A 16,211-nucleotide genomic window follows, 5' to 3' on the forward strand; every position below is an offset into this window, starting at 1 on the left:
CTGGAAGGCCACAAGTTCCCTGGCCCAGATGTCCTTAGTCATGGAGGGGATACGGCCCTGCTAGCATGAAATGAACAAGAAGACCCAAAGTGGTACCGTGTTATGGTCACATGGCACTGTGAATTAGAGATGACACTGAAATTTCAGTTCCTCGGCTTGGAATATGAAACCGGTTAACTTCTAACACACACTTGCAATATGGGAAGGGCTGTAGCACAGTGGTAGAGCACCTGCTTTGTAGGTTGAAGGTTCCAGGTTTGATTCTGGGCATCTCTAGGTAGGGCTGGAAAAATCCCTGCCTGAAATCCTGGGCAGCCACTGCCAGTCAGTGTGTACAATACTAGGCTAGATGGACCCATGGTCTGACTCAGTTTCCTATGTTCCAAAGCCAATCATTCTCTGGCCTGCATTTTAATGGCAGCCAGAGAACTTGACTCTTCCATCCCTCTCACCCATTTGCTTTCCTCCAATCCCCCTCCCTTGCTTACCTCTGTTGCTGCTCTGGTGGTGGAGGGAAGGAAGAAGGTTCCCAAATGAGGTCCACTGCAGCAGTGAACTAGTTAGCAGGACAACTGGAAACACTATACTGAAATCAATAGACTTAAGTACACGTTTGTAGCCGGTGTCCATGTACCAGGAAGTGATACACTTGTCACAGCACTGTATTCATAATTTTAATATATATATTGGAGGAGAAGTACATGATATTCCTTTTAGAGGTTAAGGATTATCTTTAAAAAGTATGCTAAGAAGCACTATCACATATTGGAATTAATCAAACTTCTGAAGAGCAGACTCTTGGGAGTCCCTCTAGACTACCCCTAGAAGGCAAGTATTTACTTAATCTTCTTTTCTCTCGCATCCAATAACTGCATCAAATTTTACTTTCATTGTCTTGTTCAAAGCCAGCAAGGCACGCTCTGGCAAAATTCTGTAAATGAAAAACAAAACACACACATTAAAACATCAAATTACAACAGTACTAAATGCTCAAAATCTGCCCAGATAAGAAGTACGTAATTTGGCTGCTTGACTTTTGATTCTACTACAACACACATTTTAGTTTAACTAAGAAGGCAGGCACATACCTTTCCAGCAGTAGACTACATTTCACAAACGGTGGAAGAAAAATCATTTTTTGGTTGCAAAGTATTCCGTCCATAAGTTTAGTTGCCACTTTGTCGGGTTCCAGAAGAGGCAGTATCCTGCAGTGAAATGAAAACATGTCAGTAGAGGAATATGGCAGTCTGAGATAGGCTTTTACAATATTGTTATAATAAATTTCTAGGACGTTTCTCAAATCTTATTATTCACTGCAGTCCTGAATTTTTAATAAAGGGACTGATGGTTCCTTTAGCGGTTCTAACCTGTGAAACTAATCTCTTGTTCCCAAGAAGGATTTCGACTACAATCCTGTACAATCCTGGGAGTAAGAGCCATTGAATTCAGAGAAGCTTACTTCTGGGTAAGCATCTTACCCAGTTTCATGGGTAAGAGATAATGGGGAGTGTAGCAAAATGACAAAATTTGAAGATTTGATTTTTAGGAAAGAAATTGAGATAGGAGAAAATAAGAGGATAAAAGGTTTAACAAGTGAAATTTATAGAATATTGGCTGAAAAGGGAGAGATAGGGGGAATGGGGAAGATGGTATGGGAAACTGATTTGAGAGTGCAAATAGGGCAGCAGAGTTGGGAGGGAATATGGCGACAAAGAGTGTTGAGAAATATGTCTGTGAGAATAAAAGAAAATTATTACAAAATTGTTTGGAGGTGGTATCTGACCCCGGTGAGATTAAATAGAATAAATAAGACGAATTCAGCAAATTGTTGGAAAGGTTGTGGAGGGAAAGGAACGTATTTACATATGTGGTGGGAATGCGAATGTGTGCAAAAATTGTGGAAAATGGTGTATATTGAAATAAAAAAAATTGTGGGAATAGAGTTGGAAGAGACACCTATGGTAGCATTGCTATCACTATATGGTACTTTAAAGTGTAATAAAGAGATTAAAGAACTAATAACTAATTTGTTGACAGCAGCAAGGTTAATTATAGCTAGGAACTGGAAGGTGCAGGGAAATTATCATATAGAAGAGTGGTATAAGGAAATTTGGGACATAGCTATAAACGACAAATTGACATGTAATATAAGGTTAAGAAAAGGTATAACAAATGTAAACGAATTTGAGGGAATTTGGAAACAGTTCCTAGAATATGTATTCTCTAAGGGGGGTGGAAAATCACCACCGGAAGAAACTATGAGATTCTGGAAGCAAGAATAGATCCCGGAAGGTGGTGGGGAGCATTTATGTTATGTTATGTGATTATGGAAACTAGATAAGTATAATTTGGAATTATAAGCGATGTATGTTTGTTTATTTTATTTTCTTATGTGGTAATTGTATTATGTAATCAAAAAAATAAAAAAAAATAAAAAAAAATTAAAAAGCAGCAGTTGCCAATGCCTCAAGGCTAGCTGCTATTAAAATGGATAGAAGTTTCAAAATTAGTCAGTGATATCTAGGGATGGACAAATTTCTATGTTTCGGTCTCTCTCCTATTCTAGTCTTAATTTGGATTTGTCCCAAACTTTGAGAATTTGGGGTGGGGGGGAAGGACACATGAAAATGTGTATGCATTTCTCCTAACAGGTGTATTTTTGTGAACCTCCCAGACAAACTATTGGGCAGTATGGAAATCTATCAAATAAATAAATAAATAAATTTTTTGCTTAATACACACATTTTTGCAAACAATTTTCCTGACATAATGTATTTTGAATGTTCATTAATATATGCCTTTTTTGGTTCACTTTCCCCTTGATTTGCATTGATCTGTGCATTTTTTAATTATTGTTGGAGCACTCCATTGCAAAACTTGGAGAAGTGCAAATTTTGCAGGTTAACAAAGTTTCGGTTCACATTTTGGTTAGAAAGTATGAAATTATTTTTTTTTTTATTTTATTAAGACATTTATATCCTGGCTTTTTCCTCTTTCAAAGAACCCAGGGCGGCTTACACAGACCTCCTCATTTCCACTTTATCCTCACAACAACCCTGTGAGGTAGGTTTGGCTGAGAATCCTCAAAGTCATCTAGTAAACTTTATGGCTGAATGAATAGCAGAATCCTGATTACTACAGTCCCAGTCCAACACCCCAACCACTACCTACACAGGTTCTCATTAAAATTTGAACCAAATTAATTTCTCTCCTATCTGTAAATGTGACAAAGGAGTCAGCTGTTCAAGTGGCATGATTAGGTTCATGTGTCTTGGATGAGCCTAATCAGCTCATTGGATTCCAGTGTGTTCTTTTATTTGTTTTAAGTGGCAATTTCAAGTGGGAAAGTACAATATACCGTACATATATTGGAGGGCCTTTACAACAATGGGACAGGAAATTAGCTCTGTCCGCCTCTCTCTGAAGCTTACCTTGAACTTGGATGTTTTATGAAACCAGTGTTTATAAAAACTGGACAAAGGCATGAGGTTTTGACCCCGTCCTTTCCCAACGCAGCCAATTCTTGAGTCAGACCTTTATGAAATCCAACAGCGGCAAACTTGCTTGAACTAAGAAGGAGAAAATAGATTTTGGGTGACCTTTGAAAATATTTCGAAATTAACACAAGTTAATACTTGGCAAACCTAATATACGTGTGATAGTCGGACTTTTAAAATATAAGTACTATCAGTGAGTTGCTAAGATAGCATAGCCGAATTGATTAAAGAATTAATCAACAAACTTACTATTTATAGCAGAAAAATACTTATTTTGATTCAAAAATACTCTTATTGATTCTGTTCAGACTAACTCAGACTAGCTATGCCATGTCAGTGAAGCATTTTCAACTAAACATTATGGCTTAGCGTCTTGTGTGAACCATGACTTAGCATGCTGTGTGAACTATTTCTAACCATGGTTATTATTATTATTATTATTATTATTATTATTATTATTATTATTAATAATAATAATAATAATAATTGAATTTTTATACCACCCAATCGCTGAAGCTCCCTGGGTGGTTCACATATAACCATGGTTTAAACATGTTCACTGCTGTAAAAGGTTAGCGGCCTAATCATGGCTTAACTCTCTGCAACTCTGAACAGATGCCTTTTGCTTCTCATGTACGATGCCTTCAGCCTCTAACTATGAAGACTTGCTATCATCTCATTAAACAGAACAGCTTGGTGATATGTTGTCATGGGAACCAAGAAGGCATCATAACAACAACAACAACGTGATCTCATTGCATTTGGACATCTTCCAACAACCTAGTAAGCAATATTTTTTCAATGTATCAAGTGAGGAAGAGAGGGAGTTAATACTTTTTAGTCTGATAGCAATGCAGAAAAAGAAAACATTCACATTGTAATGAATAACTCTGAAGCAAACAGTGCATTCAAAAATAAACATTAGAAATGCTGGAAGGCACGTTCTTTTCACTTGAACTCAGAGGCCCTGTTCGGAAGACACCTTAAACCATGGCGGTTAAGCCAGAAAGCCAGGCTGTGTTCAGAAGACACCTTACCACGGCTTTAACCATGCAGCCTGGCTTTCTGGCTTAACCACCATGGTTAAAGCCGTGGTTTAAGGTATCTTCTGAATGGGCCCAATGTGAAAGAGAAAGCATAGACCAATTCTGTCAGTGACTAACTTAAAAAGTGTTAGTACCAATTTGGAATGCAGAGAGCATCACTTATTAAAGTGACTCACACAGCATGTAGCATTAAATCAGAAAGACTGATTTCATATGGAATTGTAGAGGATATACATGGGGCAAATTTATACTAATAATCATATGGAAAGAATACTTTTCAGCATTTATATTAATGGTATGAAGAGCTAGACTAAACTAACCCAGCAGAGTCAATATGGACTAGAAGGAGCTAACCATGGTTTCAGTTAAGAATCTCATGTAAGCCTCCTTACACGAGATCCTTAACTGAAGGCATGGGAGTGTGCAGGGAGGGGCCAAGGGGGCAGTTGCACCCCCCCTCACCTGATGACCCAAAATCTCAAGATTCTCATCTTTCATTAAAAAACAAAGTAAGTTTCTAACATTTGTAGAACCTAAGATATGGGGCAAAATGTATAGCCACTAGTCTGCCTATTAGTGCAGAATAATTAATTCAGACTGTGAATCTTAGGGGTGTGCACGGACCCCCCGCTCCGCTTCACTTGCAGATCCGCCATTTTTCGGATCGGGCCGCTCCGCCCCGCCCCCGCTCCGCCCACTTCCGCTCCGCTCCGCCCGGAGCTCCGGATCCGGATCCGGAGCTCCGTTTCCCCCCCCCCATAGGCTTGCATTGAAAGCTAAAAAATTATACAACTTTTTTTCTGTTCAAGTTAGAAACCTCATGTTTGGCACCATGATACCTCATGGGGATATACACACGCACGCCAAGTTTCAAAGCAATCCCATCATCCCCTGATTTTTGGCGAATTTTTGAAAATCGGGCACCCCACACACAACATCCCTGCGAGGTGTGTTAAAAAACACGGGGAAAAGCCCGTTCAGATGAAGAAAGAGAAGTTTCCCAGAATCCCAAGTTACCTGTTTTGCCTATGCCCTCCTCCAACTTTGGGATCATCATGACCGGGAGCTGACTCTGCCCCTCAGCCCTTTGAAAAAGGTATTTTTCCCGCCGATTTTTTAAAAAATTCTAGCCCGCGACCCGTACGTAAGTTGAGAGTGGTCTCAAAATGACCCCCATCCACGACTCTCTGTGCACAAGAATTTTCAGAATGATAGCTTAAACCCCCCCCCAGTTATCCCCGATTCTTTCCCTCAATGCAATCCTATGGGCGAAAAGCCGAAAACGCCGTTTGAGCCGCGCGGTTGACCCGATTTTCACAAAAATATAGCCCGCGACCCGTACGATGCAGAAAGTTGAGAGTGGTCTCAAAATGACCCCCATCCACGACTCTCTGTGCACAAGAATTTTCAGAATGATAGCTTAAACCCCCCCCCCCAGTTATCCCCGATTCTTTCCCTCAATGCAATCCTATGGGCGAAAAGCCGAAAACGCAGTTTGATGCGCGCGGTTGACCCGATTTTCACAAAAATATAGCCCGCGACCCGTACGATGCAGAAAGTTGAGAGTGGTCTCAAAATGACCCCCATCCACGACTCTCTGTGCACAAGAATTTTCAGAATGATAGCTTAAACCCCCCCCAGTTATCCCCGATTCTTTCCCTCAATGCAATCCTATGGGCGAAAAGCCGAAAACACAGTTTGAGCCGCACGGTTGACCCGATTTTCACAAAAATATAGCCCTTGACCCGTACGATGCAGAGAGGTGAGAGTGGTCTCAAAATGACCCCCATCCACGACTCTCTGTGCACAAGAATTTTCAGAATGATAGCTTCAAAAACAACGTAGTTATGCGTGATTATTTGCCGCAATGCAATCCTATGGCAAAATGTTTTCAAGATGGCGACCGGAGCGCTCCGCCTGAACTCGGAGCTCCGAAAAATGGCCGCTTCTCTTCGCCTTGCTTCTAGGGGGTCCGCGGTCCGCTCCTACTCCGCCTCTGGGTAAGGCGGAGCAGGCCAATCCGCTACTGCTTCTACGCTCCTAATCGGAGCGGAGCACATCCCTAGTGAATCTCCATTTTGCAGATCTTATTAACCCCTGGCCAAATTTTGGGACTTGGCTCCCCCATGCTCTACTATTTGTACCACCTAGCCTGATGAAGAGTTCTGGGGAACTCAAAAGCTTGCACAATTCTGTGGAAGTTTGGTAAATCCTAATAAAGATAGTGCTGAATTGTGAATTTTGGATTTCCCCTCCTCATAAACCAGCATGGCTCCTCCCCCCCTTACAAAATGTGCAACCACACACAAGGGAAGGAAATGCAATGTAGCTGTATCCTGAACTCCAGAGCCTGCACTGAGCAGGGGATTGGGCAAGATGGTCTCCAAGGTTCCTTCCAACTCTATGATTCTATGCTAAGGACAGTGATGCCATAAAATATCCCATCTGACATTCTTAAGACTGTTGTTCTGAGTTTGTACACCTGTCTCCCCCGTCCCCATTGTTCTTCACTTTTTAAAAAATATATTCTTCACTTCAAATAAAGTTTAGTTGCAGTTCATGATGCCTCTGATGTGAAGTTTGACCAGAATAGTCTTCTGTATTAGAGCTGTCTGATTCCCAGGATTTCCTGCCACTCTGTGTAGGCTTCTAAATGTCATGAAATAAATATGACTCTAAGCAATAAAGCATGTGCTGACAAACAAGGAAAATGCACAGGGGGTTTGTAGCAGCACATACTTGTCTTTGAATCACAATCACTGGAGGCTGAACTTGGGCCTCATCCATCAATGAACTACAGCACCAAACTATGAGCCTTTCTACACAAGGCGTTTATTGTGTGTTTGTGATCCTGATAGACTGTAGGTCCTTTACATGATGTAATCCTCCTCCAGCGCCTCTCCTTTGCTTTGCAACCATTATCGTGGGGAGAGGGGTTAGATTGAGGAAAATGTAGTGTTATACACTTGAGGAAAGGTATTATATTTAGAGTATCTAATTGTGCAAATCTGCCATACACAATGCCATCTGGTGGCTGTATAAGGAAACATATAGAAAGGCAGAGAAAGATACCCCCTGGAAAAAGGCATGTGTAAAGGAGCTGATCTTAATCTCGCAAAGAATCCAGAAGCAGAAGCCCCAGTAAAGATACGGGATAAAAGCCTCATGTAGAAATTCCCTATATCGAACACATGCGGCATATTTATACAACAGACATGAACCGGCTTACAGTCATTCCCTCTCCGCAGGGAATCCTACGACCTGTAGTTCTGTGAGATATGTGGGGGTGGGTATGGGTGGGAAGCAAAGAATATCTAAGAATACATTCTTAGTTCTTTCCCCAAACTACAGTTCTCAGAATTCCTTATGAAAAACCACCCCAGAGAGGGTTAGAATGATGTTTTGTCTATTCTTAAATGCCCCAGAAAGGGTTAGAATGATGTTTTGTCTATTCTTCCTTGGGGCCATTATCTTACTCCTTCTTTCAGCATCTCCCACCCTGGTCAGAAGCACATATTATAAAGGAGATGAGTGAATTCATTTCTAACTCTTTAAAGTTTTAGCAAATAACAGCTCCGAAATCGGCTATCTGCTGCATTAGTAAAAACATAAGGGGACACAGACTGCCCATATATTGTTTTACTAATGGAGCAAATAGCAGATTTTTGGTGGGATAGGGGACATTTTCATCAGGAAAACAGCAATTGGGCAAAAGATAAGCCCTCCCCCATGGTTGTGATCTCAATCTCTCTCTCCCACACAGCTATTTGTAAAAACTGTAAAGGAGATGCGTTCATGACCTCTGTTCTACAGTGTAGCTTGACACTGAAAAGCCTTTTGCAGCCTTGTGCAAACATACCATGAATAACGTAAGTGTTCTTGTGAAATACTCTTTCATTGTGCAACCCTGTTGTATATTACCTTGTCATTGTGCTATAATTTAGGGCTGTGCACGGCCTCAGGCTGAATCCCCCAAACGGAGGCAAGGCGGGCTGATTTGGCCAGTCTTGCCTCTGTTCTAAGTTGGTTCTGGGGTGGCCTGAGGCCGAAGTAGATTGGTACCGAAGCTTTGGGATGCCTCGGGCCACTTCGGATGGCACTGGACTCACCTCCCACTCCCCGCTCACCTATCGCCACCGTTGCATCACTGCTGCTGCCAAAGCATCACTGCTACAACCAGGAAAACACGGTGTTCTCCTGAGAGCCAGGCCGCAGTTTCAAGATATTGCGGGGTATCTGGGCAACAAACTACAGCAGCCATAAAGGGAAAATTGCACTTTGTGGCCACTGTAGTTTTCAGCCATAGATGTACTAAAACAGAGCCCCTGCAATATCCTGAAATCGTGGCCTGGCTCTCAGGAGGTTGCCACATTTCCTGGTCGTGCCAGTGATAGGGCAATGGTGGAAGCAATGGGGTGATGTGGCGGCAGCGATGTGGCAGCAGCACAGTGGTGGCAGGTGAGTGGGTAAGTCCCAGTGGTGGCAGCAGCAGGGAGAGAGTGCCAAGTCCGGAGTCCAATGTACTCCTACCCAGACTTGCTCCTGGCTTTCCTGAGTGCTGGCTGTGTGGCCGGCACCCAGGGACCTGCAAGGCTGAGTTGCCTCAGGGCCCCTGAATCTTGCCTCAGCTTTGGTGCCAAGGCGAGTTGGGCCACCCCTGAAGCACACTGAGGCGAATCGGGGCCGTTTTGGGGGCTCCAAAACAGCCTCTGAGGTGAATCTGGGGGACTATCATTACCTGGAAGTGGGAGGTAGGTTAATTAAGTAGAAAACCTCTATAAATTAAGTCTTCCTCATAATAACCTTATTTTTTGACATGAGATGGTGTGAGGAAAAATGATGTACGGAGAAATGTGTTTATTACCTTCGTTGTGGAACAAAGCAGTGCTTATACTGATGCTGAGCTGACATAATTCATAAAATGGGTGTCTCTGTGTAATTTGATTCTAATCCAAGCCTCCTTCAGTGTTAACAGAAAAGTCTCCATTATACATACCAGTAAGACACCAGGAAAGGGACTGCCACGTGTCCACCAGCGGATGCAACCGTGACAATATGGCCGTGGTTATTTTCCATCATTGCTGGCAGGAATGCTTTTGTTGTCTTGAAGTAAGTTTAAAAGAAAGGAATGAAAATGTTGTTTTATGCCCATGTTTTAACACACACACCCCAATGCATTCTTAAGTTTACAACTGGTCTGTTTAAAATGTAACATATCCGTAATCAATCTTATGTCTTGAAATTCTAAGTGTGCTGCGTTCCCCTCCTGTTTCTGCCGAGTCGTGGAAAGTTCAGAGCAGGTTTTACAGGATAGTTTACTTTTAGCTTCATCCCACCTACTATATAGCCTGCTTTCATAGCGCAGTCCTTACTAAAGACTCTCACAACAGCCAATGTAGAGTCTGCTATGGAGACGAAGGACTCGAATGACGTCGCCCTGATTGCACTTTTTCCGGCTGAAGAAGCGTCCCCAGAAGAAACACCTAAAGTCGGGTTCTTTTGGGCCTCCAAGTGGCCACTGGGGGCGCAGGGCTTTCAGAGCCGGCGGAGGTGTGCCCTGCTAGGCAAGGACTGACAGGCTCCAGCTCACAGCCCCCACCACCACCACCGCCACCATGAGGCAAGGATGCTCCAGCTAGGCCCATCCATGGAAGAGCACTCTGCTTCGGCGGCACACGAGCCCGCCCCTCGCGAAGCTGAAAGCAAAGCGGGGGTGGGAGAGCGGGGGTGCACATGCTCCTCTTGCAGCCGCCCCTGCCCTCTCTCGGTTCAAGTGCGAAAGCAAGGAAAACCCAGTAGGGGAGTAAAAAATAGCCAAAGGCAAGGGTGGAACCAAGTAATCTTCTACAATAATATTAGTAAAAGTTTTATTAAAGTGCCAGGTGCCTACGCGTTTCGAACGCGGTTCCGTTCTTCCTCAGGGCTTTATAAAATTAGTGCAGTTGTCTGCAGAAGCAGCTTGAATGCCACAGTGATAGTTACCCAGTGATGAGCAAGAATGTTGACCTCAAAGGTTTTCTGTATCTGCTTGTCCTGGGTGGAAAGTAAATCTGCTGTTGCCACCACTCCGGCATTATTCACTAAGATGCTGACGTCTCCTATGTCTCTTTTCACCTTTAAAATATAAGGAACAGAAATCACAACAATTCAGCACTCTGTTGGCAAAGGAGGGAGTTTTTCTGCCAAGTTTCATAGTTCTCACCTTCTCTGCAGCACTGTAGATTTCTTCCTTGAGGCTGCAGTCCACCACAAAGGCATGTGCTTCAGCTCCAAGCCTTTTGCACCCTTCAGCAGTTTCCTCAATGCCATGCTACAAATGGAAAAAGAGGAACATCGCTCAGTACTCTGCATTCTGTTAGCAACATGAACATAAGAAGTGCCATGCTGGATCAGACCAAGGGTCCATCTAGTCCAGCACTCCGTTCACACAGTGGCCAACCAGCCGTTGGCCAGGGAACAACAAAGCAGGACATGGTGCAACAACATCCTCCCCCCCATGTTCCCCAGCAACTGGTGCACACAGGCTTACTGCCTCGAATACTGGAGATAGCACAGAACCAATAGGGCTAGTAGCCATCGAATGCCCCAGTGATATTCACCCAGTGATGAGCAAGAACATTGACCTCTGAGTTAAAAAAACACAATAACACATGGGGGGAGGAGGATTAATATGAGTAAGCTCTTTGTCCCAAAACCAATTTATGTATTTATTTAAGGTATTTTACATACTGCTTTTCAGGCGGACTTCTCAAAAACGGTTTATGTAAAACTATTAAAAAATAAATAAACAAACTGAGGCACAGATTGTATGGTACGCTAGTAAAGCAGAGCGATTTTAATGGCACTGTGAACCCTCATTATTGCACATGTGGGTCTATCAGAGGTACTTATCTCCATATGTGGTGGAATTGCCCCACTGGTGCAAAGGTTTTAGGTCCAGGTCTTTGCCAGTAAGGTCACACAACAAGATATAACACTATCTGCAAAACTGGGAGAGAGTACTATCTCTTTATATGGACCCCAATACACAAATAAGTCATATTTATATAAGTCATAAATAGCTCCTGACCTTTTTCTTGACAGCAGCCAGTTCAGTCACAGCTGCGAACTGGAAATCAGTAAATGAACTTTCTCTTATCATATGGAAAGGATTTCGCACTAATGAAGAAACTCACTAAACATTTTCAGGTACAAATGGGCTAAGTAGAAATTGACACTTTTTCTGGAATATGGTTTTCATTTATTGAATTTGCTGATATTGAGAAGAATTCACGACAACCTCTTAAGTCACACAGAACTCTATGGTGCAATCTATTCGGATGATGACTGATAAATTTGCCAGACAATCTTGCTTGAACCAGATAGAGATCCTAAGTGACCAGAAAAACTATAAAGAAATTGACTCACATGTTGTGCATTTATTTATTTATTACAATATTTGGATTTGTTATTGTTCATTGTTGCTTTGAAAAATTCAATAAAAAAAGAAAGAAAGAAATACAACAAACCTCAATAAAAATGGTTCAATGAAACAGAAAATACCAACAATTGCATAGCTGTTTGTGCCTCTTCTCCCCTCCTTTCATGGTAAGATGGTTCTTCAGAAGCCCTGGTAGTGGTAGGGGTTGTTGGCAGAGGACCACCACTGGGAGCTACCTCTGCTTCGTTTTTTTATGCCAGGGCTCAACTTTATAAAGAAGGTTGGGCAATAAAGAAGAGCATGACTCTAAGCATGTGCAGAGTGCTTTCTCTAGAGCACCAAGAAAACACAGTCTTCCCATAGACATCAGAGATTGAAAGTCTCACATTACTCATTTTGTGAATATATTCCAAAACTCTGGACCAGTCTGGATGATGCTTCTGAGGTGCAATCTATCCCAATTTACACAGTTCGCACACTGGCCCGACCTTCCCCGTCTATACAGGGACAGCTTGATTATCTAGATAAAATGCAAGAATTGATTTGGGTACATAGGATTGTATACGTGTATATATATAAAAAACCATTTTGATGGGCCATCCCTTCATGGATGATGGAGACAGGCCCAGCCTGAGCTTCATGTTGGGTGGCTGGTCTGCAGTCTTCCATTTTAATTTTCTACCATGGCCCCAAGAGTATTATGTCATGTGCAGCAGGACATTGTGCGGAACTTTAAAAATGGCAGCTTCCAACCATCCTTGGAGCGCTGCTGCCACTGCCATATCAGTGAGAGGAGGGCCCATTGATGTAAAAGGTGACCTCCTCAAAAAGCACTTTGCCCAGCCTGCCCAAAGGTAGGGCCACATTGAATCTCTGAGGTATCATCTGAACTGGCTTTCTATATTTATTCACTATTTTCACACACATATACAGACACACCTCCTTCCCTTCCAGAGGCCATTCCATCCATCTGCCCTCTGAATAGAAGAGGAAATAAAATGTCACCATCACTTTAAATAGGCTTTAAAAAACCACTTGGAAGACACGGAACTCAGAGGGTTCAGAGATTCCTTTGCCCTGTCGGGCTACAGCTGATATAGGGTAGGAGGAGTGGCAGAGACGATCTTTGCCCTCCCTGTCCTCCATTTTTGGTGATTTTCACTAGGGGAAGGGAAGGAGCCTGAAAGAGGCTCAGGTATCTCGTATCTGGGCTCTCGGCTGTCCCCTTTGTATGCATGCAGAACCTGGTGAAATTCCCTCTTCATCACAATCGTTAAAGCTGTAGGAACCCTGCCACTCTAAGAGGGCAGGGCTCCTGGAGCTTTAAGGGGTGTGATGAAGAGGGAATTTCACCAAGTGCTGCATGCATACAAATGTCACCTGCTAAAATTCCCTTTTCTATACAACTGTTAAAGATACGGGAGCCCTGTCCTCTTTCCCATATGGTGACCCTAATTCGGAGGGGATGGGGAATCTTAACCATTTGCTCCCACTGAGGGAATATCAAGCATTCTCCCCTGACTAACAACGGTTAATTTCAGAGCAGCCAAAATGATATCCACAACACAGGTTTTACATATATTAGATAATTGACAAAGAGACTATTCAGATATTTTGTTCCGAAGCCATTTCACTAACAAGAACAAGGGTTGTAGCAGCACCTCTTCAGCCGTTACAACAGACATCAATTCAAACTATTTAAAGACCTATTTCTAAGCTGCCCAGACTCTAAATTGCCTTCATTTGTTTTTATAAAGACCAGTCTGTGAAGCATAGTTCACTGACAAACAAATATTTACCTATTGTTACAAAATAGCATATCAACCAGTGTAAACACGCATAAATTAGGTTGTACCTTGGATAAATTTTACTGTTTTTTCTTCCCACACACTGAATAGAAACTACACCCTTACTAAAACCAGGCACAGGGTACAATCCTAAGCATATTTACTTTGAAATAAATCCCATGAAATCAAAGGAGCTGATTTCTGGTAAATACATGAACAGGTATGCCTGTACATCATTATAACTATCTAGTAATATTTTGAGGTGAGGGTTGTTTGCCATTTCCCTCCCCCAGGCATCAGTATTTCTCTTTCTCTTAGATTCAAAGGTAGAATGATGTATACCTTGTTGAGATCCCAAAGAACCAATTTGCTTTGGCGTTTGGCGAATTCGTAGGCTGTGAGTCTTCCGATCCCATGTGCAGCTCCAGTGATAAGCACAATCTCACCACAGACAGATTTTCTTTTCACAGGAATAAAAAGTTTCACCAAAGCCTCCACGTAGGAGTAGATTATGACAGCTAAAATCCAGAGGAACTCAAATACGAGATTCATTTCTCTCTCTCTTCCATGCACACTACCAAGTGATTTGGCTGACAATTGAGAGAACTTTGTAATATAATAGGCTATTCATTTACTAGAGGGAGCTTTTTTAATGGTCGTAAATAGAATGCAGGAATCTACTAGCAACACACAGAGACATCCACATTTCCTGTGGCATTCTGCAGTTTTATTTTGCACTCACTTCTGAAAAACTTACTTACAAAATCAAGCAGTCGAGTGTCATAAATCTTACAGTGGATCTGATTTTTTTTAAAGTGTAAATACTGTTTCCATATCCATGGCCATTTTACAAATGTTACAAATATAATGGGCAGTATCCGAATGTGTTATTCCGTGAGGGCAAATGGAGGTGCGTAGGTGGACACTAGATTCTGAATTTTCTGCAAGAGAATAATCCAGCTAAAGTTACCTTTGGGGAGCCCATTGTCCAACCTCTTTCATATTCTGCTTGCCCAACCTGCTGTACAACTGGATGCAAAAACCTAATGGGCAACCGTTTGCACAACAGAAAGATTCTGTGCAACTCCATTAGCAGTATTTGGGTTTGCAAAATGACACCGTCGGATACTGCTCTGTTTCTAATAGGTCAGAAATGTGCCTTATGTATTTATAACCTTCACTCACTTGGGTCCAACAATAAATGCATTTTTAAAAACATTCTTTTAAGAATGTTGTTTCAGGGGTTGTATAAAGTACTTTAAAAATTAAATTAACAATTGTAGTTTTATTCCCCTTATTGCATATACAGATTCAGATAAACCGAATCAGGGTGTACCATTTTCTCCCATTAAAACAACGAACAATCATGATTCACGCCTTTTGCATATGTTAATTTACTTAAAGGCATGTGAAATTAAAACTGCCTGTTACCCAGTATTACGACTGAAGCTCAAAATATATGAGAAATAAATGCTTCTGCGTGCACACATGAGCTTATAGAGATCGGGTTTGAATAGGGTCCTGTCCTCCTTTTCATATGGTCACCCTAGGTTTGAAGTAGTGGTCAGCATGTCAGACTAAGAGCAAACTATGGATTATCCTGGCAGAGGGCAGAGTTAGCTGGAGTCTCACTGCCAAATTTTGTTGCAGATCTCAGTGTTGGATTTGGGGCACCCCCACTTGGCAGCCTGACCTACCTCAGAGGGTTGTTGTAAGGATAACGTAGAGAGGACAATTGTGTATTCTGCCTTGGAAGAAAGACAGGATATAAATGTAACAAATAAACAATTGTTGATCTTTAAGGAGCTAAATAATAACACCAGAATAATAAAAGGTTTGTTTTTGTTGCAAAGCACACCAACAGCGCAATGCTATACATAGGACTGCTGCCTCCCAACGCTACTTCTGTGGGTGCAAAGAAAGCAGTTGATGTATTTATTATCTAAGATATCATTAATATTGTTAATTTTCTCATTTGAATTGCCTCTTGCAGAGCAATTGTTTATGGGTTTGTTTGTTTTTTTAAAAAATGCAGTAAGAATACCTCCCCCCTCGGAAAGAAGACCTGGGTTAGAAAAAAAATATGAAATGTTAAATGCGTTGCTACTGTTTCGATTCTGAGTGGACACCCTACTGCTGCCCAGTCACCTGCCTGAGCAAACCTCCTGGATTTCTACCATGATTTGCATGAGCTTTTTTCATCCCGATAGGCTACTCTTTTATTTTCTATCTCTGCCTTATCCTCTGTGAGCAGGAAACCTAGAGATATAAAGTGAAGAGTGACACAAAACCTGGATTTTCGATAAACCAGCGGCCACGTTGTACCTGATTCTCTACATGATCTGAGTGGCATCTCTATGGTGAGACCCTTTATACTTTGTAGCTGAGAACTGTAATAGCCTATCTGCACTGGAAGCTAGAATAGATATAGAAGCATTTCAATAACGTTAAGTCGGAATTG

At 42.0% G+C, this 16,211-nt stretch overlaps 2 protein-coding genes across 2 annotated transcripts in view; one reads left to right on the top strand and one right to left on the bottom strand.

Moving 5' to 3' along the window:
* IBSP (integrin binding sialoprotein) overlaps positions 1-16,211 on the top strand; it is a 347,644-nt gene that overhangs the window by 159,279 nt on the left and 172,154 nt on the right. The gene's annotated exons all lie outside the window — the stretch shown is intronic.
* LOC134405121 (estradiol 17-beta-dehydrogenase 11-like) lies at positions 662-14,353 on the bottom strand. Its single transcript, XM_063136265.1, has 7 exons — positions 14,093-14,353; positions 10,746-10,853; positions 10,526-10,657; positions 9,540-9,646; positions 3,432-3,569; positions 1,089-1,205; positions 662-931 (listed from the first exon to the last, which is right to left on the bottom strand). The coding sequence occupies exons 1-7, from the start codon at positions 14,300-14,302 to the stop codon at positions 841-843; spliced, it is 903 nt and encodes a 300-aa protein (XP_062992335.1). The 5' UTR covers positions 14,303-14,353; the 3' UTR covers positions 662-840.

Source organism: Elgaria multicarinata, chromosome 10, assembly GCF_023053635.1.
Source record: "Elgaria multicarinata webbii isolate HBS135686 ecotype San Diego chromosome 10, rElgMul1.1.pri, whole genome shotgun sequence".
Classification (NCBI taxonomy): Eukaryota; Metazoa; Chordata; class Lepidosauria; order Squamata; family Anguidae; genus Elgaria; species Elgaria multicarinata.

Bases quoted from the DNA above. Each gene is read 5' to 3' on its own strand.
- LOC134405121 (XM_063136265.1), bottom strand. From the start codon at position 14,302: ATGAATCTCGTATTTGAGTTCCTCTGGATTTTAGCTGTCATAATCTAC. The intron at 10,854-14,092 runs GTATACATCATT...TTCCATTTGTAG, and splicing joins TTCTTTGGGATCTCAACAAG to CATGGCATTGAGGAAACTGC. The intron at 9,647-10,525 runs GTAACTATCACT...ACTTACTTCAAG, and splicing joins ACATTCTTGCTCATCACTGG to ACAACAAAAGCATTCCTGCC.